Source organism: Denticeps clupeoides, chromosome 3 (genome assembly GCF_900700375.1).
Source record: "Denticeps clupeoides chromosome 3, fDenClu1.1, whole genome shotgun sequence".
Lineage (NCBI taxonomy): Eukaryota > Metazoa > Chordata > Actinopteri > Clupeiformes > Denticipitidae > Denticeps > Denticeps clupeoides.
Window position 1 is genome coordinate 21,891,555 of NC_041709.1, and position 18,384 is coordinate 21,909,938.

An 18,384-nucleotide genomic window follows, 5' to 3' on the forward strand; every position below is an offset into this window, starting at 1 on the left:
TCCAAACTTTGTGTGTGTGTGTGTGTGTGTGTGTTTGTGTGTGTATGGCATACATAATGTATAATGACAGTATAATTAACAGTATAATGTATGTACAATATATAAGAGGGTAGAGTAGTAGGGGGGAATTGTACAAAATAAAACACAGGTATAATGTATGTATAAAATACGTGTTAATGTATTTTGGTAACGGCGTGTTTGTCGTATAATGTAAAATAATGTAAAATAATGTAAATGTCGTGGAGACAGGCGTCTTCTCCCCAGGTGGCTGGCATGGCCGTGTGGGCGTGGCCTGTCGATGACGCAGGGGACTCCAGGAGCCAATCGCGTAGCGCCGAATGTGGAGTAACACGTCATTGTACGAGGTTCCGGAAGCGCACGGGAGGAGTATTAAAGTTGCCGGTGGCCGCGACGTCCTGCGCGTTGGTCAGTTTCTCCGCTGGGGCCGCGGTGCTGATGTGAATCGGCGAAGTGTCGCATTAGCTGCTTATTTGTTTGTTGGTGTGTTTGTTCTGGACTGGCTTCGCGACACCAGCGACCCTGAGGTAGGTCTCCGGTGGAACCAGGCCATTCGCGTTGGGCCCTGGCCATTTCGATGGATTACGTGCGCATGGAGGTTTCGCTTTAAATGGCCTCGAATATAAATTCGCCTTTTGGTTATTTCGCGCTGGAGAAACGTGTGTATGTTCACTGGTGTCTATATTCGTGAAGTGATGCGCCGGAAAAGAACAGCGCCGCTTCCTGTTTCCGTGCCGCTTCATGTGCACGACACACTTCTGCAAAATCCTGCTCTTTTTTAATGGACATTTACATTTACAGCATTTATCAGACGCCCTTATCCAGAGCGACTTACAATCAGTAGTTACAGGGACAGTCTCCCTGGAGCAACTTAGGGTTAAGTGTCTTGCTCAGGGACACAATGGTAGTAAGTGGGGTTTGAACCTGGGTCTTCTGGTTCACAGGCGAGTGTGTTACCCACTAGGCTACTACCACCCGTCCGGTCCATGGACCATAATAATCATCGCTCATAATAGATCTACTTTTATATTATACTATACTTGCCACCTCGATATTTTTCCATCTATAACCCACAGTAATGGGAATAGTTATGATTGTGTACTGTATACTGCTGGTCGTAGGCAGGGTCAAACCAGAAGACCACGAAGTCGCATGTTCAAACCCCACTTGATGCCATTGTGTCCCCAAGCAGGACACTTAACTCCGGGTGTCAAATTGTGGGGGTGTCAGCTACAGGACCCACTGTACTGTATGGGATTTTTTTAAAAACAGAAACGTCCCTGTCGTCGACATGGACCGCTGATTTGTGAGTTGCGTCTGATAAGTGGCGTAAATATAAATTTTACTGAAACCAACCTATTAAGACCTTGCAAAAGAATGTTTTATTTTCAACGCTGGCTTCTGCTTGGCACGATGTCTTCTTGAAACTTCTCTCTTGTTTTGCCAGTCTTAAAAGAAGCACGATAGATGAGTTGAATAAAAGCGTAATACGCGACGATTCCTGATATTTGCAGTGGGCAAATTTTTACAGTAGGCGTGCCCCATGTACGTTCTGCTTTATAAATAGCAGAGGCTCTTACGCACACGCTCCGGGACGTGTCAGACCAGTTTTTGTGACGTACAAGCGGCACAGTGTCGAAGATACTGGGTTAAAGCGGGCCACCGGGCCAACTGAGAATTTTTATAATTTCCCTTTTTATCTCTCTGGAAGCTGCCATGGCAACCTACCAGGACTTCATCCAGCAGAACGAGGAGCGTGACGGCGTGCGCTTCAGCTGGAACCTCTGGCCCTCCAGCAGGCTGGAGGCCACCAGGCTGGTGGTGCCCGTGTCCTGCCTCTTCACCCCGCTGAAGGAGCGGTCGGAGCTGCCTCCGGTCCAGTATGAGCCGGTGCTGTGCAGTCGGGCCAACTGCAGGGCTGTGCTCAACCCGATGTGGTAGGTGCCGTTCTCCCCGGCCCTGTTGCTGCTGAACTGTGTTTTTTCAAAGTAAACGGTGTTGTGTGTGAATTAACTCTCTTTTAATTTGGTTTGATGCAAAAAAGAAAGTGTCTGTGCTTTGATCAGCCTGTCATTGGTCAGGCTAATGTCGTCACGGTTGTAAGGATGTGACTTCATTGCCTGTTAGACGTTTAACGCTTTTGTTTAGGTATGGCAATTGTCATTGTAATGGTGGAAACGTGTGTCCTTGTCAGTGCCAATTGATGAATCGGTTTGGTTGAATGTGTGGTGTTTGTTCTCGCCGTTTCTTTGTAGTCAAGTGGACTTCAAGGCCAAAATTTGGGCCTGCAACTTCTGCTTCCAGAGGAATCCAGTAAGTTTTCAGTCAAATTATCATTCAAATTGCTTGGAGTAGAATCATTGAATGCACCGTAATAACAATTGTGCTCTTACCATCCCTTTTCAACACAGTTCCCACCCACATACCACGGCATCTCCGAAGTGAATCAACCGGCTGAACTCATGCCACAGTTCTCCACAATAGAGTACATAGTACAGGTAAACATTGTACGCGTTGCTGTACCTTGTGCTTTTACACTTTGTCAATCTATACTGCCCACACGATGTCTGGATTTGAACCTTGGTCCCAGCCCCCGTGCCGTATTGACAACGGCAACTTGGCAGAAAAAGACTAAGTATAGACTGTAAACAGTTTGGTCCCTTAATCCAGAGAAGTTAGCAGCCGACCCACCTGACACTCACAAACAGGACTCTTGATGCTCAGTAGACATGGTCACTTTGTGCTATTTTCTGCTCTGAAAAAAAAGTACACAATTAATTGGTATTAAGGAACTGAATATTATGTTGACTATGTGATTATTATTATTTATTTTTTTTGCGATCTTGCATGAATTAAACATTTTAGCTTAATTGGGAAAAAGAGAAACATTTTTGTCGATTGGCCATATTCTGATCATGTGGGACCAATGAACACATTCAAATCAAGTACATTCAAATGATTTTTTTTTTTCAGTGAGTGTACTGCTAATGTCTGTAGTTTCAGAATGTTGAAAATGCTGATGTGGCTTCATGCTGGCTCTAGATGGCATTTTGAATCATATTAGTAATAATAAAGCAGTAATATAGCAGAATTTGTGTTCTTCCATGTTCTTTTAAGACAACACTCTGTATGTTCTGCAGGATGTGATGGGGAGACACAAGTTCATACCATTCTTTCTCTGCTTATAGCGTGGCCCACCATCCCCATTGGTCTTCCTGTATGTGGTGGACACCTGCCTGGAGGAGGAGGACCTCCAGGCCTTGAGGGAGTCCCTGCAGATGTCCCTCATACTTCTGCCCCCCAACGCTCTGGTGGGGCTGATCACCTTCGGCCGCATGGTCCAGGTGCATGAGCTCAGCTGCGAGGGCATCGCCAAGAGCTACGTGTTCCGTGGAACTAAAGAGCTGAACCCCAAGCAGATCCAGGTTAGGGAGAAGACCCTTATGGCAACATGTCCAGTTGTACGTTATGCAGACAGATATAATTCCCTGTACCTTCTGCCTTTAGGAGATGCTTGGTTTGACCAAACCGGCCACACCTGGACAGCAGGGCAGACCTCCTGCACCTCAAGAGGAGACGTCTTTTTGCAGGTATGAATTCACCTCCCCCTCTGCACTGAAGAACAAACACTATGTTAATACATGAGATCCTGAACCAGACGGAATAATGGAGATGATGTCTCCTGATGACCTTGAGAACTGAGATTGCTCTACAGAACATGAAGTCATGCTCCTTCTGCATGACATTTATACAGCACTTCCCTCAACTCTCAGATTTCTTCAACCCGTGCATAAAGTGGACACGAACTTGACTGACCTTCTCGGGGAGCTGCAGAGGGACCCCTGGCCTGTGGCTCAGGGGAAGAGACCTCTACGTTCCACGGGCATCGCCCTCTCCATCGCCGTGGGTCTGCTGGAGGTGGGTTCCTGTCCCAGCCGGTGTTTGCTCCCGTTTTCTCCAAGCCGTTCTTGGAAAGTAGTTTTGTCCGTTTCTGCTTGTTCTCACAGTAATCACTCTTCAATACAGCGTACAGCCTGGACCGATAACAAGAATTAATCTTTTTTTTTTTTTTTTTTTTTTAACTCTGAATGTAGGAGTGCTTGTGCAGTCCAGAGAATGAGTTTCGATTAGTTTTGAGAGTGTGTGGCAAAATCAGAAGGGGTGACATATCAGCAGATCACAGCCTTCAGGGTCGAATTGTGGAAAATGTCACAGTTTATGCAAATTAACTGGCACTCCGCATTGCTGTTCTGACATGTTCCACGTTTCTCATGCATGTTCTTCAGAAACAATTTGAAAATGGTGGTCAATATTGTAGGTTTGTGGAAGACAATCAACAACTGTCCCCAATGGTGGTTTAAGATTTGTTCTCTGTGTTTTATGCTATTTCTTTTCAGGGAACATTCCCTAACACAGGAGCTCGGATAATGCTGTTCACTGGAGGACCCCCTTCCCAAGGCCCTGGCATGGTGGTAGGGGACGAGCTGAAAACCCCCATCCGTTCCTGGCACGACATTCAGAAGGACAACGCCCGCCATCTGAAGAAAGCCACCAAGGTTCGTTACAGTTCACCTTTGAGTGTTTCAGTATGGAAAGCCATTTGTGTGAAAAAATGTAAACGTTCCTTGTCAACTCCAACATTCTGATGCATTGCTCATTATTGTCCTCACTTTAGTACTATGAAGGCTTGGCAACCCGTGCAGCTGAAAATGGACACAGCATTGACATCTATGCCTGCGCTTTAGACCAAACCGGCTTGCTGGAGATGAAGTGCTGCTCTAACCTCACTGGGTGAGCACTAATTTAGATGTTCTCCATGAAATAGAACATGAATTCAGGCCTGGAGTGCCACTGTTTAGTGTACAGACTCCAGGGGTATTCCTTGATTAGAAATTGTCACTGTTAACATTTCTTTAGGTCATTTCAGAAGCTTCACGTTCCTTTTGGGGATTTTGAAAGACTTGTCTGAGACAACTCTATGTTCTTACAAAGTGTTGATGAGTGAAACCTTATCGTTTTAACAGAGGACATATCGTCATGGGAGATTCCTTCAACACCTCCCTGTTCAAACAGACCTTCCAAAGAGTGTTCAGCAAAGAAAACGGAGAGTTCCGCATGGCCTTCGGCGGCACATTGGAAGTGAAGGTAAAACGAACAATAGAACTGTTCTTCTTAAAGATGTTATTTTAGTAGCAAACTACATCATTTCTTTTGGAGGAATGAGTGTGGCAATCTTAAAAATGAAAGCAGTCCTGTTCTCTTCACGTCCACAGACGTCAAGGGAGCTCAAAGTGTCCGGCACTATTGGCCCGTGTGTGTCTCTTCACACCAAAGGGCCCTGTGTCTCCGAGATTGTGAGTTTACTTGCCAGTTTACTTATGCAGTTGTATTTTGTCTGTGACTTTTTTTTAAATGTCTAAACTCCTCTATTCTCTTCTGTGTAGGAGATGGGCATTGGAGGTACGACCCAGTGGAAAGTCTGCAGTCTCACCCCATCCACAACGCTGGCGCTATATTTTGAAATTATGAATCAGGTGCGTTTGTAATATAAAATCGAATATTTTTTTTACTCTTGACCATGGGCTGTTCGTGGAAGATCTGGCCTTCATGTCTGTTGGCACGCTCATTTTTCCCTCCCTCAGCACAATGCCCCAATACCTCAGGGCGGCAGAGGTGCCATCCAATTTGTTACCCAGTACCAGCATGCCAGCATGCAGAGGAGAATCCGTGTCACCACAGTCGCAAGGAGGTATGTTGCTTCTTTTAGTTCTTTTTCTTTTCTTTTTTTTTGACACATGGGTTTATAACTAAATGACATTTTTTCCTTTTTAGTTGTAGCCTCGGGCTGTTATTGCCTAATATATGTCAAAGATCTTCGAAGGTCACGTTCTGCGTGATTCAGGCGGTGCTACGTAGATCTTGTGGCACCAGATTCCTAAGAGAATACCTACGTCCTTCACCAAGCTGTAAATGCTTTTGTCTAGGAATACCTTGCCTTCAGACAAAAAAGGAGATGATGCCAGTGGAGTTACCCCCTTCTGTGGGTGTTTTTTGCGTCATTTAGTTATTAATTCATCTTTCTTTTTCCTGCCACACCCAGCTGGGCGGACGCGCAGTCTCAGATCCAGCACATTGAGTCCTCCTTTGACCAGGAGGCTTCGGCCGTGCTCATGGCCCGACTGGGCGTGTTTAAAGCGGAGTCGGAGGAGGGACCAGACGTGCTGCGCTGGCTGGACAGGCAGCTTATTCGCTTGGTGAGTTTGTTTTTCATTTTAGTTTTTCTTTTCTTTTGATTGCTGCCCAGCTGAAATTGTAATAGAAATGTTCCCATATGAAACAAGCCTGTCGTGTTTCTTGAAGCGAACATTACAAAACAAGCCACATCGTCTTGAAGCGAACATTACAAAATGTCTCGTTACTGCCTTATAGCTGTTTTATGTAAATTAAGTCTTTTTATCACAAGCTTTGCCGCCCTCATCTGCTTGCCCTCTCTGGTCATTCTGTTTTTTTTGGGAGCCCGACAGTGTTGACGCATTAAAACTTATTTTCGAGGTTGGAGCCACAGTTATCATTTGTTCTAAAACAAGGTTAATCACATGACGTCATGTTCGGTTAAATCGTTTTAGGGTGCAGCCTTTTGTTAATCTCTTGCTTAAAACACAGACTCGCAAATTCACCCAGCCTGACCTTGATAAGTCCTTGGATGGGCTGATATATCTGATGCTGGGGTTTTGTCCAGAAGTAACATGTTAGATGCTAAAATTGGTTTTGTGGTCACCTTACACAACCAGCGTGTCCCGTGTATGATGTGCGATGTTGTTTTTGACTGCAGTGTCAGAAGTTTGGGCAGTTCAACAAAGACGACCCCAACTCCTTCCGACTGTCAGAGTCTCTGTCCTTGTACCCCCAGGTGAGGCTTCTGTCAACTGAGAACTTTATTGTTTCTCTTATGAATTTTGTGCGAAATTGTCACTTTCCCGGTTATTCTGTAGTTCATGTTCCACTTGAGGAGGTCGCCGTTCCTGCAGGTGTTCAACAACAGCCCAGACGAGTCGTCCTACTACAGACATCATTTCGTGAGGCAGGACTTGACTCAGTCCCTCATCATGATCCAGCCAATCCTTTACTCCTATTCCTTCTATGGACCCCCTGAGGTCAGTGTTGTGTGACTGTAAATGATAATATTGATGCTGTGAGACCATTTTCGACTGATGTAATTATAATGGCTTATTAATGTAGGTACACCCTTTCAACGATCAATAAACTTTAATTTGTAAAGTACATTTAACACTGGGACAACCAAAAACTAAAAATGAATTGGACTCTTTCTTAAAAAAGACAACCCCAAAAAATTAATAAAATGAATTAAAATTTTAAACATTAGGCTCAGACAGGGAAACTGGCAAAACTGCCAGGTCGGACAAAAAGCGCAACTAACAACAAAACACTCCATATAAATAAAAGTCGATGCAGCCGATAAATTGTGAAAATGCAAAATAATACAGCCACACTTCAGGGCTTTTGACTGTATGTGACATTTCAAAATAAACCCCCTAAACTATAACCTTGAGTCTAACCCTATTATGTAGTTTGGCCCCAAGCTAAGAAGCACTATTAATTAGGGGTGTGTATCGGCAAGGATCTCACGATACGACTCAATGGTCACGATATATTGTACATATTGCAATATTCTACAGTTTACTGAAAATGCAGAAACAGAGCTGATATACGAGATGCTGTGTACGATCTGGGTGGGTCACATCACGTTAATAATTCAGCCAAAACATCCTAACTGTCTTTGCATTTTTTACACTGAAATAGTGGGCACCAAAAACATTTCTATAAAATGTTTTGAAAAGAAGATATTTAAGTGCCAAGCCAGTTATCCAAAGCTGGTGTGGTGCTTGTAGAGGACTGAGCCAGCAAGATATTTTTGTATAGAAAAATATCGATATTTTATGTCCATGTATCGATACAATATTGTGATATATTGCTGTATTCCTATTTTCTGACACCCCTAATATTAATGTATATAAAATCATTCCGTGTCTTTCCATTTGGAAGCTTTATTTTGAAATGTCACATACAGCAAAAAGCGTAGCGATCGCCTTAAATCGGAGGAGCAGCTTTTTCACAATTTTGCACAATTTAGCAGCTACAGCAATTTTGTGTGTGTTTAGGATTGTGTGCTTGTATCTTGCCAATATTGATCTGCCAAGCACAAACCTTGAAGTTATTCATGGTCTCTTCTTTTCTCTCTTTCACATTCTATATATAAAATCCATCCCCCAGCCCGTGCTTCTCGACAGCAGCAGCATCCTGCCAGATCGCATCCTGCTGATGGACACCTTCTTCCAGCTGGTCATCTACCATGGCGAGGTGATTATAATGATTCACTATACTCCTTTCTGTATTGTTCCAGGCACGTTTTTACTGCCTTAGTCACAAGGCATCATGTTTGTGACACTCTGGAATACGTGTGTTCCCAGACCATTGCTCAGTGGAGGAAAGCGGGGTATCAGGATATGCCCGAGTACGAAAACTTCAAGCAACTGCTGCAGGCCCCTCTTGATGATGCCCTGGAGATCCTGAGGTTGCGATTCCCCATGCCCCGCTACATCGACACTGAGCATGGAGGGTCACAAGCCCGATTCCTGCTCTCCAAGGTCAACCCGTCTCAGACCCACAACAACCTCTATGCCTGGGGCCAGGTATGCATTTCTCCAAATCTCCCCAATCGTGTGCAGACTTGATTCAGTGCATTGTGAAATGACTTATTTATTGTTGCCTCTTCCAGGAGTCTGGTGCCCCTATATTAACAGATGATGTGAGTCTTCAAGTATTTATGGACCACTTAAAGAAACTGGCGGTCTCCAGCTCTGCTTGAAGTTGTATCCTGAAGGGAGAGTAAGCATCAAGGAACCCATCCTCTTTGGGAACATTCTCCATTTCAGCAATTTCCTCTGGGATTGGCAAAACGTTGCACCCTGGTTTTGTCTTTGAAGCATCTTATGAGAGCCATGCTTTTTTTAACAAAGTATTTATCATTCCTTTAAATGATGATTTTGATGTCTGTGTTCTATGTATTTACTTTGTCTAAAAAAGAGAGAAACCCTTGTATCGTCAGTGTTCTAGGGACACATATATTGACAATAATAATTGAGATGGATTTGTGTATTGTTGTATTTTCAAATACATTAAGACTTGTGCTTCACTGAAGGCCAGAACTGTAAATCTTCCAAGTAGTTACCTTGCCAGTCATTATGATTTTACTCATTTTAATTTAAATGTATGCACCTTCCTTTCTATTTCAAATGTAATAAGCCTTTAAGATTAAAATCATCATTCCTGTGCTTCTAATAGGTGAGAAGGGATATGATTGGGTCCAGTAAAAAATAATCCCCTCCTATAGGCATCTAAGCTGTACTAACGGTGCTAATACACTTGTGACTGTTCAGATCTTTTCCTGTACATGGCCATGCATAAAACGCATGTCCGCCTTTAAACTGTTGTATTTTAATTATGGATGTGACTGACACTGAGTTTGTAAATATTTATAAAAAGGGAACTAGTTTATCTGTTTGTCCTTAATTCCTCTTTGTAGTCAGTAAATGTTTAAATTAACATAAAACCTGATGACTAACAGACAGCATTTGGTATCCGGTTTTATATATTTTTTCTGTCGTAATGACGTGCGTGACGTCACTGCTCCGCCATGCCGGACGACTGGCTGGAGCCGCTACCGGAAATGACGCAGAGCCTCCGGCAAATGGCCGCGCCCTTGGCCGTGGCGAGTTTACGCACAGGACAGGGCGCGACTCCGGCAGCATGGCCCCGAGCGACGTCGTGAAGTGGAATAAGCGCGTATCTTTGCTTTACGCCATCGGCGCCTGGACAATGTTCGGCTCCTGCGGATATTATTGGTACGCGCGGAGGAGCGAGCCTCGAGGTAAGGGGCTGCGGCGCAGGAGGCTGGACCGGCGTCAGGAGGCGCGTTTCAATGCCGCGCAGTGCGCGTATTATAAAACACGCCGGTTGCACTGTAGACCCCGAGGCTCTTCGTCGTGGACAATTGAGAGCGGAAGTGTCATTTTGCATTATGATGCACCGGAGTGCGCACGACAGTAAGTTCTCCCCTGCGTTCAACCCGTCACCTAGCGGGCAGCGGTGGATATCGGGGCGCAGCGTATACGCCGACATTATGTACGATTTCACGGGCAACTGGACTTGGACAACGTGTCTCCCTTCCATTCCAGAGGGCTTTCTCACGTTTTGAGAGAACCATGACCTGGACGACTGAGAACGTTCGCGATTTCAATTTCTTACCTTTATTCTGCGTTTGGGGTATTATCGATACCGCATCATATAGCGATATTTTTCGTGGTGATTATTGTATCAATTCAGGGAAATCAAATATCATTATGTTTGTATAGAAATGTAGTCCACTGGGTGGTGCTGTTGAGCGTTTTTACTGCCTTCTTGCTGACAGAACAACGAGGTCTCGCGATAACACTGGATGCGCCTGGAAGCCTCCAGTTTGCCAAGCCAAAGAAGCTTACCTACAATAAAATTCAATCTTATTAATCGCAAATATCATCTGCCCTTTAGTATCGCAATATGTACTGTATCATGGCTCACCATGTATCGTAATACGTATCGTATCAGGAGACCCTTGCAAATTGGCGGTGTGAAAGTGAAGTAATTGTCATTGTGAGACACTGCAGCACAGCACACGGTGACACAAAGAAATGTGTCCTCTGCTTTTAACATTCACCCTTGGTGAGCAGTGGGTAGCAATGCGTGGGGGGCGGTACTTTGCTCAGTGGTACCTTGGCGGATGGGGATTCAAACCGGCAACCTTGTGATTACGGGGCTGCTTGCTTAACCGCTAGGCCACCACTGCCCCTAGATGGAATCATAGATGCCATCATGATCGTGCCGTGCAGGGTACGCCATTCTGAGGAGTATGATGTTCTGTTAAATCAGCGGCTTTAGGCTGCACTCATGTGTGGCACTTGAGAAGCAGAGCATCGGCCAATAGTTCGTTCTCGCTCATGACACCACATGGCCGTAAATTGGTTGCCATTTGTCACTGACTGGCCAGAAGGTTTCCATGGAAAAAAAATTTTTTTTTTTTGGCTGCAGCTTGGGTGGGTGGTAGTAGCCGAGTGGGTAACACGGGTTCAAATCCCACTTACTCCCGTTGTGTCCCTGAGCAACACAATTAACCCTGAGTGTCTCCAGTGGGACTGTCCCTGTAACTACTGACTCTAAGTCATCAATGTGAAGTGACAGACACATAATTCAGTTTGGCAGCATGTGACGTCAAAGTGGGGCCTGAAAATGGGGCAGTGGTGGCCAAGTGGTTAAGGAAGCGCCCCCATAATCAGAAGGTTGCCGGTTCGAATCCCGATCCGCCAAGGTCCCACTGAGCAAAGCACCGTCCCCACACACTGCTCCCCAAGCCCCTGTCATGGCTGCCCACTCACTCAGGATGATGGGTTAAATTCAGAGGACACATTTCACTGTGTGCACCGTGTGCTGTGATGCTGTGTATCACATGTGACAATAACTTCACTTCACTCATCAAATGGGGAATAATGGAAAAGGTTTGAGGAAATAATTCATTACGCAATCTCAGACAGAAAAAGTTAAGTGTGCATCACCAGAACCCAAAGCACATTTTTTTGGCCATGATCCAACGTCCGGACACAAGTTTCCGTTTGTTGTGGTCTCTTTGATTCGTGTGTTATGACCAGAAGCGGGTATAGAAGAAAAAAAAATGACACCAACGATGACACTCATTAGACCTTTTTAAACACAAAGCCATTTTTTACCTACCGAGGGACTAAATGCCTTTTCGCTCCTGTACGTCTGTATAGGTGAAACTACAGACAAAAGACACGTTTAAGCCTCGTTTCATTTTGTTTTGCAGCACCGGTACGTCCAGAGGTGGAGGACAGAGAACAGGACCCAAATGTAAAGATATATGAAACCAAGTATAGCAAAACGACTATCGTGTACAGGCCAGACTTTGTGCCGTACTCTGATCGGATTTTAAATTTCTTCAAATCATTCAGTGTTCCCATCTCTGAGGAACAAAGAAATAAAGGAGAGAAGTGACTGTGGCGAACAGTAGATTTTTACCTACCCTGCACTTTCTGTAACTTTCTGCTGTTCTCCAAATGTCTTGTTCCAAGATGCCTGAATTGTTCACCTTGAAACAATTTGAAATAAAAGCTCATTGTAACCTGTGGTTATTCTGTTTATTCCTTTTTCTCTCTTTGTGTGATTCTTATTTTTTCTGGTACACGTAGTATTCCTTGTATACGGCTTAGTAATAAACCTGTTTTCTCAAAGGTTCAAATAAACCTCGGCCCACAGATAATTCTGTATGGATGCAGAAAGTGTATATGTGTGCATGTAGAGTCTGTTTTTTTTTTTTTTTCATTATTATTACTGTGCATACTGTCGCTCAATATTCTTTACCTTTTCATAAATATCACATTATTACATTTACATTCATGGCTTTTACCAGACACTCTTATCCAGAGCGACTTACAATCAGTAGTGACAGGGACAGTCCGCCTGGAGACACTCAGGGTTAAGTGTCTTGCTCAGGGACACAATGGTAGTAAGTGGTATTTGAACCTGGGTCTTGTGGTTCATAGGCGAGTGTGTTACCCACTAGGCTACTACCACCCTTTTAACCAGGAAACTGGACCGTGAAAAAACTGACAACCTACAAACTGGCTGGGCTGAAAAAAATGACAAAGCGTAACACAAGACACTCATAGCACACGCATTTTTGACAATTCTAAGTGTGGATCAATCGCTTAGTGCCCTTACACATGCTGGCATACAAGTGTGACCTATCCAGGAGGAGGGTGATACTCATGTAGGTCATTAAAAATAAAACTACTCGATTTTTTTTTTATCATGAATGAAAAGTTAGAAATCATTTGCCTATATGTATATGCATATGAATGAATATATATACCTAAATGTATGAATTAGCCATTGTGAAATTAAAGGTAACGTATAGCGAATCTTAAAAGACGGCGTGTCGTGTTTAAACGGTACGTTTCCGCAACAAAAACTCGCACTTCTATAGTCTGACTGGCTTTCGTCGGTGCTGGTCCAGTCGCGGCTTGAAACGTTCCGCGGGAAAATATGGCAGTTTTTTTACGCGGATTATTTTTGCCCCCACCCTTCAACTCCAGGTCACGATTTGATTGGACAATGGCTCCCACCAGCTGTCACCAGCCAGGCTTCTGATTAGATGACGATTCTGTCTGTCACTCCTAACACCGCCTTCTCATCATTCTTCTCACGGTTGTGATTGGCTGACAAAATAATAACAGTGTCTGCTATTGGTCAGACTATTTGCCGCTTCTGGGAGACTTGGTTTAGAAATAAAAACAGGATCGGGACCGTTAGCGTGCTTACTTTGTGTATGTTTTCGTCGCCAATAGCGACTGCAGCTAAATCGATATCCTGTCTGCAAATATACACGAGTTTGCCACCGATTGAGTCGGAATCCCATTTTCGGAGACACTGCGCTTAGCGGGTAGATTGAAATGGACTTCAGCCCGGACAGCCGTCACGTCCAGCCTGGCCGAAGACGCGGAATCCCTCAGCTCTCGCTGTCGGATTTGGTGTCCACGGGCTCCCCGTGGGTCAAAACTCTGTCCTTCTCACCCGCTGGACCCACGGACGTGCTGTCGCCCGAGACTAATTTGTCCATGAACAGGAACACCCTGGCAGTTCTCGGAAGGTACAGTTTCTAAACGCTTTAATTAGCCGGTCTCCTCGTGTTGTCTGCCATCTTATCCTATTGGCTTTTCATATTGTAGCTAATGCTTCTTTTTCTCTTTTTAGTCAATGTGAAACCCCCAAGCGGGAAAACGTCTCCGAAAAGATTCCTTCATCTGCTCCAGATGCCTCATCTGATGCAGGTATGTGTCTGTCGTTTAATTTTTGATTAGATTAGTTAGTTTTTTTATGCTGATTTTGCTCTTTATCCAGTTTCCTGTCTAGGGGTTGGTCACAACTCCCCTGGTCCTGTGAATCCAGATGATGTGGAGTTGGGGTAAGTTTAAGGAATCTGACACCCCCTTCAGGAGACCACTGAGGCTCCTGCTGTTTCTCCCCCTCCCTTCATTCTACCAATAACATGCCCATCAGAAGGATACTGGTAGGTTGTCATCCAAACCATAATTATATTATACAGCTCTATAGCTTTTATCTAGTTTTCTGTTAGGATAATGGCATTTTTGGTCGTGCGTGTGCTCTGAGTACTGCAGACAAAGAGAACATACACTCAAAAAAAAAAGTTGTTGAATGAACGTAACTAAATTATGGAAAACTTTTCCATCCAATTGAATTGCGTTTTTCTAACAAAATCTAACCAGTTTGAAATTATTTGTTGTAATCTTGTTATATGAACATACATTTATTTAATCAAAACAAAAAAATACAATTTGGTCATTCCTACTTGATAAAGTTTTGCCATGCCTAATAGAGAAATTCTGGTCAGATTAACTAAATTTAATTTCGCCATGTTTAATGAATAAAATATAGCCATATTAACTGCATTCAATTTTGTCAGAATGTCAACTACACAAATTTTTGTCCTGCTTACAAGATATAATTATACCTACATAACATAACAAATGAGACACTTTAAATGAAGTTTCAGTAAATTAAAAACTCTTTCATAATAACAATAGTGTACATTTATAGTCTGCTGTAAATAAAATATGAACAAGTCAATATTTTGGAAAAATCTGTATTTAACTCAAACAAAAAATATATAATAAGCAGTAACCTCTGCTCAAACTAATGCGCAAAAAAGGAAAACAATTTCACTTCAAACTGCAAAATATCATAGGTCCAGTACAAAAGCACAACAATCCACAAAATAATCAAATAAAAAAATATATATAATAGGCAGTAACCTCTGCTCAAAGTAATGAGCAAAAAAGAAATCAACAATTTCACTTCAAAGTGCAAACTATCAAGTGCAAAATATCCAGTGCAAAATATGTAGTGCCAGTACAAAAGCACAACATCCACTAAATAAATCAAATCAAACAAAAAATATAATAAGCAGTAACCTCTGCTCAAATTAAAGAGCAAACAAAAAATAACAATAAACAATTTCACTTCAAAGTGCAAAATATCTAGTGGCAGTACAAAAGCACAACAATCCACAAAATAAATTCCATTATCCAGAATTTAAACGCATAACTATTATTAAATGAGTATTTAGTAACTTCAAATGGGTCGTCAGAAAGGATTTTTTTTCCCACAAGAATAGTTTTTCATAACTGAAAATGTTTTCAATAAAACAAAAATGAAAAAATACAATAAAAATTAAAAATAAAACATCCTCTTCTTGAAAAAGAATGTGCAAAGTGAAATTCAAGAGTGAGAAATCCCATACAACACGAACACAAAGGGATCCTTAATTTCTTTCCTTAGGTGAAGAGTTTGGTCTTCAAGGATTGAGCTTTGTTAGAGAGTTTTTTAGAGTCAAGCTCCAGAATGATTTTCTGCAGCACCTCAAATGAGTAACGGAGCTCTTGTGGATATGTAAGATTCAAAGAGTATATAAGGCCAACTAGCATGGCCGTAGCCAATGCTACATTACCCAATCCAGAAAGTACCTCCACACCTTCCAGCACAATGCCTACATCTTCTGGGTCTTCTGTCGCATCTGCAGATTCATGCTTTATGACATATATGCCCAATGTGGTCTTCTTAATGTCTGCCTCGGTGCTCTCCTCTGAGTCCTTTGGGGAAGAATCTAAATGTTTTTTTCCACCTTTTTCATTTTATTAAGAAGAGAGAGAGAACACTACTCACCAAATACTCCTTCACCAGATGTTGTGGATCTTCATTCAGATAGATGCACAGCCCCATGAGAATGCATTCTCGCTTAGTCTCAATGTTGTCATTCTGAGAATACAGACACATTCGCTTTATTAATGTTGTTGATATTCATATAACTGACATAACACCCTCCAATACACATCTCTAATGCCTTAAGCACTATTGCCACTAAAAGTGTTAGTTACATTAAAACACAATTTTAAAAATTAAAACAAATCAATAAAATTAAAACATACAACCTGAGAGATTGGCACCATTGCATCCTGAATCCTTTTTCTGATTATTCCATCCTTTTTGCTAAATACTTTCAGCAGATCATCAGAGAACCGATCCAGTTGGGACATGAACTTGGACTTTAAATGTAGGGTTGTGATGCAACGAAATTCAGCATTTATCTAAAGGCATAAGATAAAGAGGACTTCTTCATATGCAATTCAGCAAAGACATATACTGGACAGCTCTCATATCATTAAAAAAAGGAAACATCCACTGACTTACCTCACGCACTTGGAAAAGAGCAGGCCATCTGCTTTTGAAGTCTGCAACAAAAGGGGAATCATGGACAACTTCATGCCTTCTGTACGCAAAAGTCATGTCCATCAATTTCCTCACAATTTCATTGTTGTTGTTTTTTTTGCAATTCAGCAAGGAGTTCCACCCTCATCTTTTCCTGGCTTTCTGTTGTTTCACCTTGAGGAAATACTGGGCAGTAGTTCACTTCTGCCTTTTTAAGTTTTTTTATCCCATAGGCAGGGCTATGCTTTCCTTCTGGTTTGCGCTTAAGGGCGTTAACAGTCACTTCAGGGTACCCCAGTCCTCTCAATGTTCTCCTGTAGTTGGCAAGCTTAAATTTTAAACTCATCTTCCATCCACTGTAGCCGCTCTCAGAACCTTGCTCTTTGAGGCATGGGTGTTTGTCTACCAGTGCTTCAGCTACATCACTAAATTCTGAGTCAGACGGATCTAAAAGCATCTAAAATACCTGACTTAAGTTTGATGTCTGGAGTCAAAAGTTTGCCACTGGACTGGAATACTGAGTTGCCCTGATCCAGTTTTAATTGCACATCGTAAGAGAAGCGAGGCAAAACGAATGGTGATGGCCATAAGGATGACCTTGCTGATGTGGAATCAGAAGATGACAAAATGTCAGTGTCCGAAATTGTAGTACATGAGCTCTCATTGTCAACATCAAAGGAGTCAGAAGAATGACAAGGGGCAACAGGACTGACCACAGGAACATCGCTCACGGAACTGGCATTTGAGGTCAAAAAAACAATCCTGAGAGTGTCTTTGTCACTGAGGCTAGAGACAGATTTCAGATTCATGAACTTATTGAAGTCTTTGTCCATGTACTGAAGACTAAATTGCTGCCCTTGGAGATCACATTCATCTTCTATCTTTTTTGACAGTTCATTTACAGATGCTGGCAAGCCATCATTGAACGTGAGCTTCTGTGAATTTTCATTTTCCCATATGACCTGAAGTTTGAATGCCATCCTGAATTAATCTTTCCTAATCTGCAAAGACAAGAACATTTTAGTGTCAACCAGATATCAAGCCAATTGAGATACAAACTTAAAACTGAAAACATAGATTTTGAAATTGTTTATGCAAGAATATCATTACAAACCTAATACCACATTACAAACCTAATACCACAAAAAGATAATAAATTTGAACCTAACAAAATGGGAAATTGTCCATTAATATTGCTTGGACAGAATATACATATAGTGAAAAGCAAGAATGATAAATCACAAACCTGTCAGTCAGAAATCGTTTCAAAGTAACCATCCTCACACGTTCAATAGAGTAGGCTGCCAGAGGGTAAGAATCTAGCAAATCATCAACTTCAACCAAGGAGATGTCACTTGTTGGATTTACTTCAAAGGCACGGTTGTGCTCTCTGTACCATGATGAGAGCCTCTTCACAATTAAGCACAATCTTTCCTGGACCATGCAGATTTGAAGGATCTCACTAAAGTTTCTAAATTCAACACCCTTACTGTTAACACATTTGGTAAGGTGTACTTCAGTTGTATTAGGATACTTCAATTTAATTTTCTCAGCAGCTGCTAGATTCAAAACATCAACTGAAACAGTTGATACATCATGGGCTTCATAGTCAAGCTTCTGTAGGGAACAAGGCCTTGTGTAGTAGGAAATCATTAGCTGGTGTTTCACTGCTAATGACAGTGGCACATTCTTGAAGCATTTTGTATGCTTTGAGACCTGCTTGAAGAAGCTGTGCTTAGCTTCAAAACGCATTGTCCACTGCCCTACAAGTGGACCACATAACTTTATGAGCTCAGGGTAGTGTTCAACAAAATGATGTTTCGGTCGAAGAACAATTCCTGGAAAAAGCTCTGTGTACTTCTGTCTATGCTCAGTAATTTTGCATTGAAGATATGCAATTGTATCATCTGTATGAAACCTTGCAACAGAAAGTTCTACAATGTCCTTCAAATC

At 42.5% G+C, this 18,384-nt stretch overlaps 2 protein-coding genes across 3 annotated transcripts; both read left to right on the plus strand.

The window, feature by feature from the left end:
* The first annotated feature begins 346 nt into the window (after positions 1-346).
* sec23b (SEC23 homolog B, coat complex II component) lies at positions 347-9,594 on the plus strand. The gene is made up of 19 exons (XM_028971951.1): positions 347-545; positions 1,730-1,955; positions 2,274-2,331; positions 2,430-2,516; positions 3,207-3,443; positions 3,526-3,608; positions 3,792-3,936; positions 4,416-4,574; positions 4,694-4,809; positions 5,043-5,163; positions 5,292-5,372; positions 5,463-5,552; positions 5,661-5,767; positions 6,119-6,272; positions 6,851-6,928; positions 7,011-7,172; positions 8,311-8,397; positions 8,508-8,729; positions 8,816-9,594. The coding sequence occupies exons 2-19, from the start codon at positions 1,735-1,737 to the stop codon at positions 8,903-8,905; spliced, it is 2,298 nt and encodes a 765-aa protein (XP_028827784.1). The 5' UTR covers positions 347-545; positions 1,730-1,734; the 3' UTR covers positions 8,906-9,594.
* Positions 9,595-9,690: 96 nt separating this feature from the next.
* Positions 9,691-12,274, plus strand: LOC114786774 (small integral membrane protein 26-like). 2 transcript variants are annotated; one of them, XM_028974223.1, is made up of 2 exons: positions 9,691-10,142; positions 11,954-12,274. In XM_028974223.1, the coding sequence occupies exons 1-2, from the start codon at positions 9,706-9,708 to the stop codon at positions 12,009-12,011; spliced, it is 495 nt and encodes a 164-aa protein (XP_028830056.1). In that variant the 5' UTR covers positions 9,691-9,705; the 3' UTR covers positions 12,012-12,274. The 2 variants fall into 2 exon arrangements, with proteins under 2 accessions (XP_028830056.1, XP_028830057.1); XM_028974224.1 differs by having other exon boundaries at positions 9,691-9,967.
* Positions 12,275-18,384: the final 6,110 nt, after the last annotated feature.